General features: G+C 33.0%; 1 protein-coding gene across 1 annotated transcript in view; it reads right to left on the reverse strand.

Annotated features, from left to right (window-relative positions):
- The window catches only part of SYCP1 (synaptonemal complex protein 1), a 132,299-nt gene that overhangs the window by 34,871 nt on the left and 77,430 nt on the right, over positions 1 to 19,998 (reverse strand). The window contains exons 16-23 of the mRNA XM_032881381.1: positions 14,298 to 14,402; positions 13,217 to 13,320; positions 11,969 to 12,086; positions 11,076 to 11,146; positions 8,460 to 8,541; positions 5,745 to 5,807; positions 3,111 to 3,173; positions 2,880 to 2,942 (exon numbers count right to left, since the gene is read on the reverse strand). Coding sequence (XP_032737272.1) covers positions 2,880 to 2,942; positions 3,111 to 3,173; positions 5,745 to 5,807; positions 8,460 to 8,541; positions 11,076 to 11,146; positions 11,969 to 12,086; positions 13,217 to 13,320; positions 14,298 to 14,402 — 669 coding nt within the window. The remainder of the gene's footprint in view (positions 1 to 2,879; positions 2,943 to 3,110; positions 3,174 to 5,744; positions 5,808 to 8,459; positions 8,542 to 11,075; positions 11,147 to 11,968; positions 12,087 to 13,216; positions 13,321 to 14,297; positions 14,403 to 19,998) is intronic.

Below are 19,998 nucleotides of genomic sequence, written 5' to 3' on the forward strand. Positions count from 1 at the left end.
TAATTTATCTTACTTAACTGGAAACGTTATACAAGTTGAAGAACTCTCCATTTCCCCCTGCCTTTTACCTATTCTAATCTCCATTCTAATCTCTGCTTCTTCTAATCCTTGCTCTTCTTTATAGCTCTCTGAATAATTATATATTAATATTTGTTTTTTTAACTATTTTTATTGTTTTATGTTACTCACCATACAGTACATCGTTTGTTTTTGATATACTGTTCCATGATTGTTTGTGTATAACACGCAATGCTTCATGCAATTCATGCCCTCCTTAATACACATCACTGGGTTCAACCACGCCCCACCCCCCTCCCTTCTAAAACCCTCCATTTGTTTCTTGGAGTCCATAGTCTCTCATGGTTCATTTCCCCTTCTGATTCCTCCCCCTTCATTTTTCCCTTCCTTCTTGTAATGTCCTCCATGACATTCCTAATGTTCCACAAATAAATGAAACCATATGATAATTTAGACTTTCTGTGTTTGACTTATTTCACTCAGCATAATCTCCTCCAGTCCCATCCATGTTGATGCAAAAGTTGGGTATTCATCCTTTCTGATGGCTGAGTAATATTCCATTGTATATATGGACCACATCTTCTTTATACATTCGTTTGTTGAAGGACATCTTGATTCTTTCCAACAGTTTGGCCATTGTGGACATTGTTGGTATGAACACTGGGGTGCATATGGCCCTTCTTTTCACTATGACTGTATCTTTAGGGTAAATATCCAGTAGTGCAATCGTAGAGTCAATGGGTAGCTCTATTTTTAATATTTTGAGGAATCTCCACAGTTTTCCAAAGTGGATGCACTACCTTGCATTCCCACCAACCATGTAAGAAGGTTCCCCTTTCTCCACATCCTCACCAACATTTGTTGTTTCCTGTCTTGTCAATTTTTGCCATTCTGACTGGTGTAAGGTGGTACCTTAATGTGGTTTTGATTTGAATCTCTCTGATGGCTAATGATGATGAACATTTTTTCATGTGTCTGTTAGACATTAGTATGTCTTCTTTGGAGAAGTGTCTGTTCATGTCTTCTGCCCATTTTTGATGTGGTTATCTGTTTTTTGAGTGTTGAGTTTGAGGAGTTCTTTATAGATCTTGGATATGAGCCCTTTATCTGTAGTGTCATTTGCAAATATCTTCTCCCATTACGTGGGTAGCCTCTTTGTTTTGTTGACTGTTTCCTTTGCCATGCAGAAGCTTTTGATCTTGAAGTCCCAAAAGTTCATTTTTGCTTTTGTTTCCTTTGCCTTTGGAGACATGTCTTTTTTTTTTTTTTTAAAGATTTTTTAAATTTATTTATTTGACAGAGAGAGAGAGAGAGAGCACAAGTAGGCAGAGAGGCAAGCAGAGAGAGGGGGAAGCAGGCTCACTGCCGAGCAGAGAGCCCGATGCGGGGCTCGATCCCAGGACCCTGAGATCATGACCTGAGCCGAAGGCAGAGGCTTAACCCACTGAGCCACCCAGGTGCCCCTGGAGACATGTCTTGAAAGAAGTTGCTGTGGCCGATGTTGAAGAGTTTATTGCCTATGTTCTCCTCTAGGCTTTTGATGGATTCCTGTCTCACATTGAGGTCTTTCATCCATTTGAGTTTATCTTTGTGTATGGTATAAGGGAATGGTCGAGTTTCATTTTTCTCTATATAGCTGTCCAATTTTCCCAGCACCATTTATTGAAGAGACTGTCTTTTTTCCACTGGATATTTTTCCCTGCTTTGACCATAGAGTTGTGGGTCCATATCTGGTCTCTCTATTCTGTTCCATTTGGTCTGTGTCTGTTTTTGTGCCAGTACCATGCTGTCTTGGTGATCACAGCTTTATAACATAACTTGAAATCGGGCAATGTGAGGCCCCCGGCTTTGTTTTTCAACATTTCCTTGGCAATTCTAGCTAAACGCAGGGGACTGGTTGAAATGGAGTCCCCCACTCCTTTGCCATCTTGGGAATCTCTCTGATGCTTTTTTAAAGTTTCTATTTCTTCACTGAGATTCTCCATTTATTCATTATAAACATACCCTCCTTTTCGTCTTTGAATATACTTATAAAAACTACATAAATGCTCTTATCTCCTAATTCCAACATCTGGGTCACCTTAGAGTGATTTCCTATTGACTTATTTTTAATACTACTAATGGTTATCTGTGTCATCTTCATTTTAGGGCTACCACAACTAATGCTGCTATGAATATTTTGTGTATTTCTCTTGATTCTACCTATAGTAGGCTGAATTACAGGATATATGTTAGTTACTTTTCTATATGATTCCAGAAGTTTGAGAATTCTTTTCATTTTTAACACAATGTTTATATATTTTTAATCTCAGATAGTATTAAAGGAAGGTATAAGATTTTTGTTTTCCTAGAAAATGAACATCTTTCAAATACTGAGAACTACTGTTTTCCATTCAAGACTCAAAAACTATTTGAGTACTTACTGTCAGTTGCTATTCAAGGACTTAGGAATATGATAATAAACAAATTAGGGCTCTTGACATCATGAGCTGACATTCCTTAACTTTAACTTTTTTCTATAAAATCAATGGTTCTCAAACTTCTTGTGCAGCAGGATAACCATATATAGACCTTCTATAATATGTAGATTCCACGGCTCTACTCCAAACCTACTCAATCTCAAATTTAAAAGTATGGGTAAGGAATATGAATACACACATATACCACACATATTCATATATTTAAGCTGCTTAGATTGTTCTGATACAGCTAAGTCACAGACAAGCACTCTATTAAAAAGAACGATTCCTACAATCTCAAAAGAATTTTTGAAAATAACTGCTACAATAGAAGAGTATGAAATTCCTAAGTTTTCATCTACTTACTAGTATTTTAAAAACAAAAATAAATATTCCAAATACCTTTATCTCATAAATATTCAGTTGCTTGCTTTCTGCTGTGCCCCTTTTTTTTAAGGCCTTAGTCTGTAAAAAATTGAAATAAAGAATTATGCTTAGTAACAACATGATCCCATTTTGCATTGCCACTGACTTAGACTGAAATTACTAAAGGAAAGGAAAGCATTATTCTCTAAAAATGTAGTGAAAAAATTAGGTTTTTTTAATAGTTTATGTTGGAGAATCAGTACCTACCTCCTGCTGGAGTTCTTCAATACATTTGCTTTTATTTTCAACTTGTTTCCTTAAATTGTTACACTAAAAATTATGAGAAATTATAATTATTTTATTCAATATTCCAGTCAAAATAAGTAACTTTAAACTAATAAAAATATTGCATAAAATAACATAAAGGTCACTTCAAAAATTATGTAGTTTAGTAATTCCATTAGTGTCTAAAATTATGTGATCAAGTAAATTTTAATAAAGATTTTTCTCAATAGAAATTTGAAATTCTTCACATTTCTTAACTTACTTAAAGAACACATGAATTCAATTACTTTAAGGAAAATGTGCCTCTTGCTCAATCCTATACAGAAGGCTGAATTGTATTATTAATTAGATTTTGAAAAGCTATAGCCAGAGGTAAGATTGACTGTAATTTGCCTTCATCCTTATTCATTATTCCTCATTTCTCATTTCTGAGTCTCTTTTACTTTTATATTTGGGGAAAGGGAATAATGTGATACTATCTCCTCATAACTGCATTCTAACACATGTTATAGAAATACTACCTAACACTTTTTTATATCACACTTTGGGAGACTATTTCACCTGAGTACACATGCATGATTGGACTAAGAGGCATTAGGCTAAGAAATAATTGGACTACCATAAAGCAGAACAGGTTCCTAAACAGTCCTAAAACATTACAGATAATGTAAGTTGTATAAATTTCCATCAAAGTAGAAAGAAACTCCAATGGAAAAAAAAAATTTAATCTCTCAGCACAAAATACTCTGTTAAATATTTTTATTGCAAAACCCATGTGTAGTCATAATCAGCTATTATTCTAAAACAGTAATACATGGCACAGCTGCTTAATAATCTTATTTTTAATATGCCCAACCCCTAAAGTCTATTTCAAAAACTCAAAAGAAAACAAAGGAAGAAAAGCTACAGAAAAATGAGAGACATTTTGGTGATTTTCATGCCAATTTTACTGGTATAAATACATTAGCAGGTGCAAATATTTGTGTATACAATTTTAACTTTTTTTTAAAAATCAAGGATTTCCAATTCTGGCTGAAAAGCCACCTGTATATTCTGAACAACCTTCCTGATAAAAAATAATTTTAAAAAGGAAATGGCTACAAAATGAGGAATCTGCTTACTTGAAATTATAACTTTAATAATAGCAGGTTTGGGGTAGTACCAAAGCCAGCTATGGACATCTGCTGAAACTACCTAGTATAAGGGAGATAGAAGATAAAACTTAGAGCTCACTAAAGGTAAGGAATTCAGTAAGACAACCCTGCATAAAGCCACAAACTCAAAAGACTACCTATTCTATGAAAATATTTTTTAAAAAATAAATCTGCCACACAGAAGGGTCACAAGAAAACTTGTCTGTCTTGACGCTAGCACTGAGTGAAAGTTATCAAAATCTTCCCCGAGAATTTGTAGCCGTGAGGTAGCCTTATATGAGTTTATAGCCTAAATTCATGCTATCTCTATGATTTGGAAAAACCTAAAATGGAGAATTTAATTTAAAATGGTTCCTGGTGAACAGTGATCCCAAGACAATGTTTTTGGGAAGATACAAACTCCAACACAAGCCTCAAAGAATTCCCATGGATAAAACTCCAAAGAATCATAAAAACAACAACAAAAAACAAAATAACAAAGAATTGAGACTCAATGAGTAAACATCAACAGAAAGAACAAAAAGCCTAATCAGACCTGAAATGACTTCAGACACTGGTATTCCTATAAAGCCATCTTTATAACTGGCATTACTACAATCCAAAAATAAGTGTATATCTTACTAAAATAATGACACCAAAACTATCAACTTTGAATGTAATTTGACTGCCCATCTCACTCTCCCTTCTTTCTGAATAAGACAATGAAAATTAAAATAACTTGTCACACCTTTTAAATTTAAACAATCTCCAAATTTAGGGCTAATGAAGGTAAATATATTTGGTAGAATGTCGAAAATTCTTGGAAAGGATTTAAAATACCATAGTTTTTTTCCCCCCAATCACAGTTCATTTCTAAGTAAAACAATTCACATGCATAGAAACAAAAGAATTTTACTCACCAGAATTCTAGGCAGAAGAAAATGGTATTATCAGAGGTCAAAACTTCAGAGAGTGAACTAAACTTTTCCAGAGGACTACTTACTATAGGTAAGAAGTTCAAGTTTAGGATAAATATATGGAGACAGGAGAAGTGAATTGTGATGGACAGCCAGGCAGTAAAAACACTTCACAACTTCACATCAAGGGAGCAGAAAATTTTCTGTAGCTCCTTTGATTATATGAATGAGAAATATGTCTAACAATAATCTTTAAAAGCATCTTGCCACTCTAAAGATTCTGCCAACAAATGCAGCTGCTAAGAATGTAAAATTTGGGGAAAGGAAGAGATAACTAAAGAAGAATTTCATGAAACTTTGCTCTTTGAAGCACTGTACAAAGCTCCTAAACCCAGAGCTTCTTCAAAGAAACCTGCAGTAAAAATCCAAAATTATTCCTTAAAGTCTTCAAAGAGATTTGATATCTCTTTGTACAGGACAGTGTAAAGACTGGTCTTAAAGAACGTAGTCATACTTTTGCTACAAAGTCTCTTTTCTCAAAAATGCTTTTTGCAATTTGATAATACCTTGTTTTCTAAGATCTTCATTTGTTTTTCTTTTTTTAAAACTTCACATTCAATGTTGCGTGCCTAAAAAACATTATTTTCCATCATATTTAAAATGTTAACAGAATATCTATTTTCTTCTTAGTATCTTTCAGAAATAGAATTATAAAACTTAGTCTTATATTTCTATAAAATATACATACTTCCAGTTTATTGCTGTATCCTTTTTTAAAAAATAAATTGTCTTTAATGCTTTTATGTTAATGCTTATCACTTTTAATTTTAACCCAATATTATTTTGTGATTTTTATCAACTTTCTCAGTCTACCTTGAATTTTTTAAAGTTGTCAAATGTCTATAATCTTCTAAATATGTCTTTCACAAACACTTTTAATCTGAACCTCAGAACAACCCAATGATAAAATCAGGTATTATTATCTCCATTTTAGGGATGAGAAAATAAGCTCAGAGAAAGCAAGTATGAAATAATATAAATGTCTATACTAAGATAGTGGGTTGCAGGGGGAAAGGTATAATGAATGTCAGGTAAATTTCTGAGAACTACTTGCAAATTGGATTCTTTCTAGGAAACTGTTTGAGTAAGTAAATTGAAATCCAACCACGGAAAAAGATTAAATGTGCCAACTTGTCTTGCATTTTGAGTTTTTTTCCTAACTCATCACTAATATCTTGTACATTGGTAAAATACATTTAAATTCTTGATAAAGGATTTTTACTTTAAACACCAAATTCATGTTTTTTCCCCATCACAAAAGGATTAGTGTCGTGAAGCAGCCTCTGATGCAAATCTTAAAGTAGTAAATTACATAGCAAATTTTCAGGAGATTAAATTCCTTTTTAATAAATATGAAACTGAAAGAAAAAGTACCTTTTTGAAAGAAAAAAAAATGTGGTATAGTTTAAAGAATGCCAGAAAGCCAGCACTACTACTTCTTAGTTACGTAGCCTTTCAAACTTTTTTACCTTTTGGAGGCCCAATTTCTTAATTCATAAAATGAGGACAAAAATAACTTGCAGTTAACTAAGAGAACATATACAAAGAACTAGAATGTTCCTGATATACTGTAGGCCCTTAAAAATACTAGCTCATCTCGTCCTTAGAATCTTAGTTGTAAGATAGTCTTACAGCTTTCTAAAAATAAATATGACACTCCTCATGTCAAAACTCTTCAATAATGTCAAATTCCTAAATATAGTTTATGGGGCCTTAAATAATCTGTCCTTATCTCTCCCAACCTCATTTCCCCTATCCTTCATCTCCCCATGCTTATCTCTACCTTCAGCTTTCCCTACTCCCTCCACTATTACTACTATTTTAAACTCCACCTTTCAGCCAAGATGAACTTTCCATAGTTTTTTAAATATGACATTCTCCAGGTAGCTGGCTGCCTCAGTTGTTAAGCATCTGCCTTTGGCTCAGGTCATGGTCCCAGTGTCCTGGGATGGAGCCCCACATCGGGTTCCCTGCTTGGCAGGAAGCCTGCTTCTCCCTCTCCCACTCCCCCTGCTTGTGTTCCCTCTCTCACTGGGTCCCTCTCTGCCAAATAAATAAAATCTTTAAAAAATAAAAATTAAAAATGAACAAATATGACACTCTCTCATACTCTGTATGTAGTGTGTGTGTGCTTATAATTTATAATATTCCCTGATATATTTGTGTCCATCCCTCTGCCTTCCAGTAATTTCTATTAATCTTAGGTTTCAAAGTGAATGTCACTTCTTCCAGGAAGGTGTCCTGACTCAACTTTTGATTAGATGCTCCTTGTATACGCTCCAGGAGGAGCTACTTTGGTCTGGCCACCATTCTTTCCTGAGAAGACTCTGTTAGTGTAAATTCCATAGCAATCCTGTTAAATCCATGTAGTTTGATGGAAACTGATCTGTCTCCAGGAGTAGATAAGTACATAGCTCAGGCTTCACCAAATTACTCTATCCCCTAACCACAATGACTAACTTAGGAATAAGTAAGTAAAATTAAACTAGAGCAAAGTCCTCTCCAAGATGTTTTTCGGAGCTTTCAAGACACTTTTTTTTAAAGCTTTCCAACTAATTCCAATGCCTTTCACATCTTTCCCATTCCATTCTTAGAAACTAAAATGTGACTTCCCTAGTAATAATTAAAAAAAAAAAAAAACCCACCTTAACTGAACCACACATTATCCACCAGAACAAATGAAGTCTAAACTGGGCACCGAGAACAGTGCCTGGCACGAGTAGATAGCTAATAATACGTGCTGAGTGAATGAAAAAACACAGGCAAGGCCTTCACAATCTAGCTTCATCTATCTCGGCAAATCTTCTCCCCACTATGTATACTGTATACTATAATCATGTCACATACTTTGTACCATTTCACTTTTGTGACATTCTTCCCTAAAAACTTTCTTATCTCAACTTGTTGAAATAGTATCCACCAAAGCACAACACAAACTTATCAATTTATCAGTATGTTCTTTACTACGAAAATATGAATCTTTTTAGCCTAAAAATGTATATCATCATTAAATATTAAGCATTTATGAAAGAAATCTGTAATTATGTCACTATTTCTTCTACATATAAACCATATAAGCAAAATAAACTAACGCTGCCTATTGCTTTAAGGTCAACTGCATACAACAGTCCCTATATCAATAGCATACTTTATTTTTTTTTAGACATGTGGTGTTGATTTTATGATTTGAAATTGGTATACAATTTATTACTATAACATACATTTTCTTCACTCTTGTCCAATTTACATTTAACTTCATCTCCTTTCTGTTTTAATTCTTCTCTCACAGATTCCAGTTCATTTCTTAAAGGAAATGGAAGAGTGACATTATAAAAAAATATATTGTATTTTTGTTTTACTGCTTTTCTGGGATTTCTTAAAATGGTTGATTATTATATTTTTTATTGGTTTAAATTATTTTGTTTAGTAATTTTTCATGCATTAATGTCAATAGGCATACTTCCCCTCCTATACTTAAATTACCTTATACATTTAATTTGAAACTAATTATCTAGATCCTTTAATCCATTAAAAAAAGAAATACTTATTTCTTATTTAAGTCAAGATTTCACTTTACTCTTTTCTTTAAGAAGTCATAAATTAGTCATCATCTAAGATGTAGTCATAATTTTATACAAATAAATTAGGGACATAAATGTAAGTGATTTTAATGAAGGACTACATGACTGAGATATTTACATAGACAAACATCCTTACATAGAGAGAAGGTATCTCTGGAAACACACACAAAAAACAGTGATACTCCTGGGGAGGAAAACTAGATAGCAGAAAGACAAAGAGAAGATAGTTTCCTTTCCCCATGTTTCCCCTTGTTGCTTTGAATTTTGTGCCATATGCATATATTGTCTTTTCAAAAGTTTTTAAATTAAAAATCTGCCCACTGCACATGAATGCAATGGTATTTTTGTCTCAGATACTTGAAGCTATTTCTAATTATAGTTTCCCTGGCTAGCATTAATATGTTGCTGGGTTTAGGCTGTATGCACAGAATACTATTCAATCATATGGAATAACTGGCTTTGTAAAAACTGAATCCATGATATTTACCCTTTAACTGAGTATTAATTTTTAATTGACATATTCTTACTTTTCCTATATATTTATATTTAGAGTTCTATAAGTCTATATACAAAAAGATATAATCAAAATAACCTGAATTCTCTTAAATAAAAAGCAGCCTTTCCTCAAAATAAGTCTTCACTTTTTATCCTCAAAATGTACAGTGCCTTAGTCACTGAGATCCAATCTAAAAACTTCTCAGCTGCTTCTCAATGAGAAAATTGAGCAAAAACAACTAAAGCAATCAATAGAAATACAATAAAAGATGATTTTCCAAACCTAGAAAATAACAACAGTTATGTGGCTAGGAACTGTACATAGCACTTTATTCACATTATCTCAATCCTAAATGTTAACAAAATATAAAAAAACAAAACTTAATACTTCAGACTGTAAGTACAAACAAGAGCCCCCAAATATTTGGAAATCATCTAAATTATTAATGGATTAAAAGGAAACAAAATACAAAAACATGTTACTTAGAAAATAAACATGAAAACACTATATATGAAAACCCAAGTCATAGATCGATAGTTGTGTTAAGAAGTAAGCTATCTTGAAATGTTTTTATTATTTGAAAAAGAGAAAGAAAAACTGAATATCAATATATCAATTTGGAAAATAACTAAAGAAAAGATTAATATTTGATTTCAAGCAGACAAATTTCTAAGTAGAAAAGCAATAGGAAAAATTATCCCCCCCAAAAAAAGACAATTAGATCTTATACAAAATGAAAAAACTTATGCACAATAAAAAAATTACCCAAAGTGAAAGGAAAACAAGTTGGGGGAAATATGTACTGTAAAAAAAACAAGGTAAGGGATTACTATATTTTTTAAAGCTTAAGTAAATCAGTAAGAAAACAATTTAGACCTCAAAATATTAATGGGGAACAGATATAAGCAATATTAGAAAAAAGAAATTTGAGCAAGCATAAAAAATTCCAAAGCTTAGCCAAAAAATAAAAATTACAAATCATAAGAACAATGAGTTGTTTTTATCTGTTATATTATCAAATAAATTAATGCTAATTCCCAAAACAAAAGATTTTGGAACCATCATTTTCACACAATAGTGGTTGTACTATATGGTTTACAACAAGTATAACTTATTAAAAACCATTTGAATATCAAAAGTCATTGAAACAATTATTCCAGTAACTCAGTAAATTCTATTCCTTGAAACATATCCTATCAAATTCAAAATAAGAAAAAAATCTGTATGCACCAAGTTGTTAACTATAGTATTGTCGATGTTAACTACAGTATTGTCAATGATAGTGAAAAATAAGAAAATGTAAGTATCTAAAAACAAAAAGAATTAAAATAAATACTGTTATATTCACTTGACTGATTTATAGGCATTAAAAGAGATGATTTGAAAACACCTAGAAACATGGACAATGCTTTTAAAAATATTAATTTTTAAAAAATTTCTCTTCTAGGCTCCATAGCTCTGGGGTTAGAGCACTGGTCTTATAAAAATTTCTCTTCTAAATTTTCTTGTATACAATTACTTTCTTAAATATTAAATATAAGAAAATTCAGAATGCTTTAAAATTAATCTCAAAGTCTAATCTTACTATTTCAACACTAAGAACAAAAGATATTACAATTTTAAGAACTCTAACATAGTAATTCTAATTTTTTACTTTATACCATACTTAACATTAAGTATTATCTAAATTGACTCTAACAAATTAACAGAAAAGAAGTACTAAAATCTTTTGCCAAAAAAAGCCAATTCATTAGTCTTGCCTTAACTGTGTTTCCGTTTCTTCCAGTTTTTCTATTTGTTTCAACATCCTTTCTTCTTGCTTTTTGCTATTCTAAGGAAACAATGTTGTTTATATTGTTTTGTTTCAACAAAAATAAAAACTATTATTTAAAAACCTTTAACCATCAGCATAAAATTTAGTTGTATGTAAAACAAGACAATGGGCTATTTATCTTGCATAGTTTCATACTATTTTTCCAGCCTTATTTTAATTATTACCCTAACAATCTCTACATAGCAGCTAAAAACAAACAAACAAAAAACCACAAGTTTTACTTGCTGTTTCCCAGTGATAATTTAAGCCTTTTATCCTCTATTCATATTATTGTGGCTTAAAGGAATGGTTTTCCATTTACTGATATTTACTGATCTCACAGTTGTTCATCTTTCAAGGCCAAAATCAACACTATACTCCCTCTGAAACCTGCTCTTTCACGAAGGCAGAAGAGCAATTCTGTCAATTCTGGTAACACTTGGTCCCCAAACAACACATATAATGTAGTATTTTGTTTAAGTTACTTGAGTATTTAGTTTTTCTATTGAGCCATAAGAACTTAAAGAGGAAGATAGTCTATTCACCATTGTATCCTTCACATTCTTACATGATTACTTAATAAATACTTGTTGAATAAATACTTCATAAAAATCTTGATGCTTAAAATTAGATTAACTATATCAACAGATATAGTCTCTATATTCTGTTCCCCATTATTCATCACCAAAATCAATATGTATTTTTTCTTTTGAAACAAAGTATCAGCTCTAACATAATCAGATTTGTGAAGGTGAAAGAATCTTGGAAGGTTATCCATTCTAACACCCTAATTGTACAGGTTAGAAAACTAAGTCACTGGTACTATCTTTATCAACTCACATCAATATCTTCTTGCTGTTTCTTGATTTCTAGGGCCATATCACTTGCTTCTTGTGCTAGTTCTTTGTTCTCCAGTGAAAGCCTGTTGCAGCTTGCATTTAGTTCAGTAGTCTTAAGCCTATTATTTAAAAACATGTCAGACCTAAATATTTACCTATTAAATTATATGATGTGGAATTTAATTCAAGATAATCTTAGGGTAAAGAGAGAAAGAAAGGACTGGGAGTATAATAAGATTGGCCATTACTTAATTTTTGAAGTTGAGTGATAAGTACATGCTACTTCATTACATTTTTTTCCTCCACTTTGTACATGTTTAAAATTTTCTCCAAGTTTTACAAGATGTCATATTTTCTTGAATATTCCCTATATACCTCATACTCCATATTTTTCCACAAATTTTGAAGTATATATTATTTTCTTCATATAATTTTTTTGTCTATAGTATACTATCTCTTAGAAACTGTTCCAAACTTCTGGTGATTTGATTAAAGTAGTCATGAGGCATGAACTATCTTTAATAAAATATTTTCATTAAAATAAATAAAACTTGGTTTAACTTCTGTACACAACACTTGAACTGCTCTTACAAGGTCTCAAATGCTCTACACTGGAAGAGAAATTACTGCTATTATTGGTGGCAGTCAAGATCAATTTTAAATGAAAGAAGGGGACTGTGTGGCTCTATGAAATGATTTCAGCAGCATCTATTATTTTCTCCTAATTACCAGTACTGGAAATTCATCAAAGAGTAGATTCAAAAAATGAAAGTTTGAAAAAGCAAACATATCAAAGATTATATAAATTTATACTAAGTATAAATAACTAACCAGTCCATTTATTAAAAGGAATTTTGGTTAATTATGAATTTTACCCATAATTCAATGACCTGTATTTTAGTCACTTCAACAAAACAAATCTATGAAATAATTTAACAAAACAAGCAAAATAACTAGGTAGAACTGCAAATGATTATTTTTATCAGGAACTAACTATCTCCAAGAAAAGTAATATAGTGATCCTCTAAATAAGTTTTCAACTTTGTGATGTACTTTTTATGTTTATGATATATACATATCACTGCTAATTTAATTAACAGTGAAATTAATAAATTATTTTTATCTCTAATTAGGAATAAAACACAACTTTAACTTCAAATGAACAGTGAATATAACTTACTAATTTATTATTAACTATCAGAAAGCTAAGAAATTGAATACATAACTTATTTATAGAGAAAAAACTTACTTCTCATTTTCAAGCTCAGTTTTCAGCTCTTTAACCTGTTTGGAATAATGCTGTTCACTTGACACAATGGCAGTTAACCGTGTTTCCAAATCATGTACTTTTTCCTGGAAAATATGTATAATCACAGCAAACATTTTTTTTATAATTTTCTTGTTTAAAATATGGCCACTTGTAATCAAGTCAAATATTTGACAAGATTTTGGTTAAAAATGTCAAATTTTAAAATATAATAGATTTAATGCCAAAACCATTCTAATTATAGAAAAAGGAGCAATGACAAATGTAATTTAAGTGAATTCCATCTTGATATTCTAAAGCTCAACCAGTAAGATTATATTTATATATTATAAAATATTTTCATCAGTTTTACTCTAGCAGGTAATTAATCTCAATTAAAATGTTCTATTAAGAAAAAATATATTAGTTAATGAAACCAGGTAGAATCTTAAAAACTAATCTGTTCTGGGGGCACCTGGCTGACTCAGTCAGCTAAGTGTCTGACTTCACCTCAGGTCATGATCTCGGGGTCATGATCGAGCCCCACATGCAGCTCCATGCTCAGCAGGGAGTCTGCTTGTCCCTCTCCCTGCTTATGCTCCCTGCTTATTTCTCTCTCAAATAAATAAAATCTTTAAAAAAAAAACCTATACTGTTGTTACTATTATAAAAATATAATTCCAATGTAATGCTATTACGTACTGAAAAAATACCTTTTTAAAATAAAAATATATTCTAAAATTACAGTATGAGAACTGTAAAAATTATTATAAACAAAGAACTTAATAAAAGTAAAATATTCAATCTATAAATACTAAAGACATCAAAAATGTGATTGTTATAAATTACAGCATTATGTATACTATTGATATCATAATGTCAATCTTTATCTCCATTATAATATGAAGATTCTCTAGATTTGTTTCAAATCAATCACTAGTATATTAAATGTAGCAGGAACGCTTCCTTCGAAGGAATTGTGAGAAGTCCTACACAAAGCAAATCCTTCACAATACCACAATCTATTCTGTAAATCTGTATTTTACTAACAAAATGTTGGAAAGAAAATCTTTTTTAAACAAACCTCTCTGGTTTGGAGAAGACCAGTTAGTTCTTGTTCTGCTCCTTTTAATTCTTCAGCAATCTTCTCAAATTGTTTCTTTTCATCTAAAAGCTTTTGGTTTTCTGCCTATTTAAGAACATTAACAAATCATGACAGCCAAAGCACATACATATGCAAAATAATCAAAATGCCTAACTAGAGCAAAGACAATTATGAGTTTCTCACTGGCTAAATAAAAAATTAAAAAAAGAGAGAGAGAGAGAAATCAAGTCATAATTAAATAAATTCCAAAACTATATATGATGACAGAAGATTCAACGGACAAAGTCCTGAAGTTTTCATTGAAAAAAAAATCATGCTGGTCACTGAATTCAAACTTTATCTTATACATAAATCACTCCAATTTATTAGCATTTATTAGTCACTCACTAGTCCATCAATCTTGTTTCCTTACATTGTACTAAAATGTGCTTCCCTGTAACTTTCATGCAATGGTGATTGTTCTGCTTTCCTTAGGCACATAGAAGTCTAGTTCCTTTTTCACACGATAGCAAAAACAAATATTTGAAGAAAGTTATCAACATTCCCTAACATTTCTCTTAACTATTCTAAAATCTCTAATTCTTATTATCATTCTTCTGATGAAATGGATTTGCTTTATTCTCTCAGGATGTACTCATTTTGTCAATACATAGTTTTAAATAAGGTAGCAAGAATTAAATTCAATGTTCTAAACAAACAAGGTGAACAACTTACAGTCCACAGGTAAAATCCAGCCACTGCTTGTTTTTAATAAAGGTTTACTATAACACAGCTAATATGTTTATGTATTATATATTCCCATTTTGCCTTATAACAAAGTTGAATAGTTACAACAGGGATTAATATGGCTCACAAAGCCTAAAAATTTGCTACTGGATGTTTAGATAAAATTTTTGTCAACCTCCACTTTAGATGAATCTTATAAAATTAGACTTTCTGGCATAATAGGAACAAATGGTAGTAACTAAGCACTTCAAATGTGGCTATTGGAGCTGAGGTACTTTTAAATCTGGTCCACTTTAAATTTGCAAGACAGGAAACAACGTGTGTTGGAGAGGATGTGGAGAAAGGGGAACGCTCTTACGCTGCTGGTGGGAATGCAAGTTGGTGCAGCCACTTGGGAGAACAGTGTGGAGATTCCTTAAGAAATTAAAAATAGAGCATCCCTATGATCCTGCAATTGCACTACTGGGTATTTACCCCAAAGATACAGATGAAGTGAAAAGAAGGGCCATCTGTACCCCAATGTTTATAGCAGCAATGGCCATGGTCACCAAACTGTGGAAAGAACCAAGATGCCCTTCAACGGACGAATGGATAAGGAAGATGTGGTCCATATACACTATGGAGTATTATGGCTCCATCAGAAAAGATGAATACCCAACTTTTGTATCAACATGGACGGGACTGGAAGAGATTATGCTGAGTGAAATAAGTCAAGCAGAGAGAGACAATTATCATATGGTTTCACTTATTTGTGGAGCATAACAAATAACATGGAGGACACAGGGAGATGGAGAGGAGAAGGGAGTTGAGGGAAATTGTAAGGGGAGATGAACCATGAGAGACTATGGACTCTGAAAAACAATCTGAGGGTTTTGAAGGGGTGGGGGGTGGGAGGTTGGATGAGCCTGGTGGTAGGTATTATGGAGGGCACATATGGCATGGAGCACTGGGTGTGGTGCATAAACAATGAATTCTGTTATGCTGAAAAGAAATTAATAATAAAACAAAAAAGACAGGACCCATTCATATGCTGTCTACAAGAGATTCATTTTGAACCTAAAGATACATCCAGGCTGAAAGTGAAGGGATGGAGGACGATATTTCATGCCAAGAGTCTTCAAAAGAAAGCTGGGGTAACGATTCTCATAACGGACAAATTAGATTTTAAGTGAGAAACAGAGATACAGAAGGACACTACATCATTCTGGAAGGGTCTATCCAACAAGAAAACCTAACAATTGTAAATATCGATTCCCCCAACATGAGAGCAGCCAGTTGCATAAGCCAACTGTTAAGCAAAATAAAGAGACATATTGATAAGAACGTGTTAATTGTAGGGGATCCTACACACCACTCTCAGCAATAGATAGATCATCTAAGCAGAAAATCAACAAAGAAACAGTAGCTTTCAAGGACACATTGGACCAGATAGACCTCATAGTGATATACAGAACATTCCACTCTAAAACACCAGAATACTCGGGGCGCCTGGGTGGCTCAGTGGGTTAAAGCCTCTGCCTTCAGCTCAGGTCATGATCCCAGGGTCCTGGGATCCAGCCCCGCATCGGGCTCTCTGCTCCGCAGGGAGCCTGCTTCCTCCCCTCTCTCTCTCTCTGCCTGCCTCTCTGCCTACTTGTGATCTCTCTCTCTCTGTCAAATAAATAAAATCTTAAAAAAAAACAAAACAAAACACCAGAATACTCATTCTCTTTGAGTGCACATGGAACTTTCTCTAGAATAGACCACATACTGAGTCACAAATCAGGTCTCAACCGATATCAAAAGATTGAGATTATTTATTGCATATTCTTGGACCACAATGCTTTGAAACTGGAACTCAATCACAAGAAAGAGTTTAAAAGAAATTCAAACACTTGGAAGCTAAAGACCATCCTGCTCAGGAATGTTTGGGTCAACCAAGAAATCAAAGTAGAACTTAATCAATTCATGGAAATCAATGAGAACAAAGACATATTGGTCCAATACCTATGGGATATGGCAAAGGTGGTCCTAAAGGGGAAAAAATGTAAATTTAAATGCCACATTTGGTTAATAGTTATCATACTGGATATCAGAGCTTTAGAAACTGAACAAGACCAAGTATAAAACAACCATTATTTCTTTAGTTATGGGTACTTAATTACTATCAATTCCTCCTATTATTCAACAGAGTATGTATGTGTGTGTGCGTGTGTGTGTGTGTGTGTGTGTGAACTCAGTTTTTATGTTCTTTATTCAAGCATGAGATCACAACAATTTCATTAAAGGTCTGACAACAAATGTCCTATATTAATAATAAAAACTAATAACTGACACCAAACCCTACCTCCCTGTGCACTGGAGGTGCACTTCCACCAGAGCAAGTCTACCAGAGAATCAGCACAACAGGCCCCTCCCCTGGAAGACCAGCACCAACAACTCACACCAAGTTTACAGATCATAGAGGGCTGCAAAGCTTCAGCTCTTGGGGAAAACAGTATATAACACTGTTTATATTTTTATTCTTTAGCCTTTTATTATTATTTTTTTCAGTTATTTTTTCAATTCTTGATTCTTTTTTAATTTCTTAAAAATATTTTTTTCTTTTCTTTAATTTTATTTTATTGTGTGTGTGTGTGTGTGTTTCTTTAATATTTGGGGTTTGGGGTGTTTGTTTTTTTTTTTTTTTCAATGAGCAGACCAAAACAAACCCAGGATCTAGGGGTTTTTTTGGTTTTGATGTTGTTTTTGTTGTGTTATCATTGTTTTTGTTGTCTTTTTCTCTTTCTTTATTCTCTTCCTTTCTCAATGAAATGATGACACAGAGAAATTCAGCCCAAAAGAAAGAACAGGAGGTAGTATTCACAGCTAGGGATTTAATCAATACAGATATAAGTAAGATGTCTGAACTAGAGTTTAAGACAATGATTATAAAGATACTAGCTGGGCTTAAAAAAAGCCTAGAAGACACCAGGGAATCTCTTACTGTAGAGATAAAAGAACTAAAATCTAGTCAGGCCAAAATTAAAAATGCTATAATTGAGATGCAGTCCCAAGTGGAGGACATAAAAACCAAACTGAACAAATCAGAAGAGTAAATCAGTGACACAGAAGATAAAATTATGGAAAATAATGAAGATGAAAAGAAGAGGGAAAGGAAACTATTAGATCACAAAGGTCAACTTAGGGAACTCAGCAATTCCGTAAAGTGAAATAATATCCATACTATAGGAGTCCCAGAAGGAGCAGAATTTGGAAAAAGGGACCAAGGTTTATTTGAACAAATTATAGCTGAGAACTTCCCTAATCTGGGGAAGGAAACAGGCATTCAGGTCCAAGAAGTACAGAGAATTACCCTCACAATCAACAAAAATGGGTCAACAACTCAACATATTTTAGTGAAACTTGCAAATTACAAAGATTAAGAGAAAAACCTAAAAGTATCTTAGGATAAGAGGTCCTTAACAAACAAGGGTAGACACACATGGCTGGCAACATACCTGTCCACAGAATCCTGGCGGGCCAGAAAGAACTGGTAGGTTATATTCAATGTGCTAAATGGGAAAAATATGCAGCCAAGAATACTTTACCCAGCAAGGCTATCATTCAGAATAGAAGGAAAAAGAAAGTTCCCAAGACAAACAAAAACTAAAGGAATTTGTGAACACTAAACCAACCCTGCAAGAAATATCAAAGGGGACCCTTTGAGCAAAAAGAGAGACCAAAAGTAACAAAGACCAGAAAGGAACAGAAACAACCTACAGGAACAGCAATATTACAGGTAATACAATAGCACTAAGTTCATACCTTTCAATAATTACTCTGAATGTAAATGGACGAAATGTTCCAAACAAAAGATATAGGGTATCAGAATGGATTAAAAAAAAAAAAAAAGACCCATCAATACGTTGCTTACAAGAGACTCATTTTAGACCCAAAGACACCTCCAGATTGAAAATAATGGCTGGAGAACCATTTATCACGCTAATGGACATCAAATGAAAGCTGGAGTAGCCATCCTTATATCAGATGAACTAGATTTTAAACCAAAGACTTACTAAGAGATGACGAAAGACACTATATTAAAGGGGTCTATCTGACAAGAAGATCTAACAATCGTAAATATTTATGACCCCAACTTGGGAGCAGCCAAATATGTAAATCAATTAATAACATTTAATAAACCCATTGATAACAATAATAGAGAACTTTATCACTTCACTTAGAGTAATAGACAGATCATCTAAGCAGAAGATCAACAAAGAAATAAGAGCTTTGAACAACACACTGGACCAGATGGACCTAACAGATACATTCAGAACATTTCATCCTAAAGCAGAATACACATTCTTTTCAAGTGCACATGGAACATTCTCCAGAACAGAGCACATACTAGGTCATAAATAAGGACTCAACCAGTACAAAGACTGAGATTGTACCATGGGTATTTTCAGAACATAATGCTATGAATCTTGAAGTGAACTGAAAGAAAAAATTTGGAAGGTCCAAAACTATAAGGAGATTAAAAAGCATCCTACTAAAGAATGAATGGGTCAATGAGGATATTAAAGAAGAATTTAGGGGCGCCTGGGTGTCTCAGTGGGTTAAGCCTCTGCCTTCAGCTCAGGTCATGATCCCAGGGTCCTGGGATCGAGCCCCACATCAGGCTCTCTGCTCCGCAGGGAGCCTGCCTCCACCTCTCTCTCTGCCTGCCTCTCTGCCTACTTGTGATCTCTGTCTGTCAAATAAATAAATAAAATCTTAAAAAAAATAAGAATTTAAAAATACATAGAAATAAATGAAAATGAAAATATGACATTTCAAAACCTTTGGGCTGCAGCAAAGGCGGTCCTAAGAGAGAAGTATATAGCAATACAAGCCTTCCTCAAGAAGAAAACTCTTGAGTACACAACCTAACCTTACACCTAAAAGAGCTGGAAAAAGAAGAGCAAATAAAGCTTAAATCCAGCAGGAG

The sequence above is a fragment of the Lontra canadensis genome, unplaced genomic scaffold (genome assembly GCF_010015895.1).
Source record: "Lontra canadensis isolate GAN:19392208 unplaced genomic scaffold, GSC_riverotter_1.0 scaffold75, whole genome shotgun sequence".
NCBI classification, from domain to species: Eukaryota; Metazoa; Chordata; class Mammalia; order Carnivora; family Mustelidae; genus Lontra; species Lontra canadensis.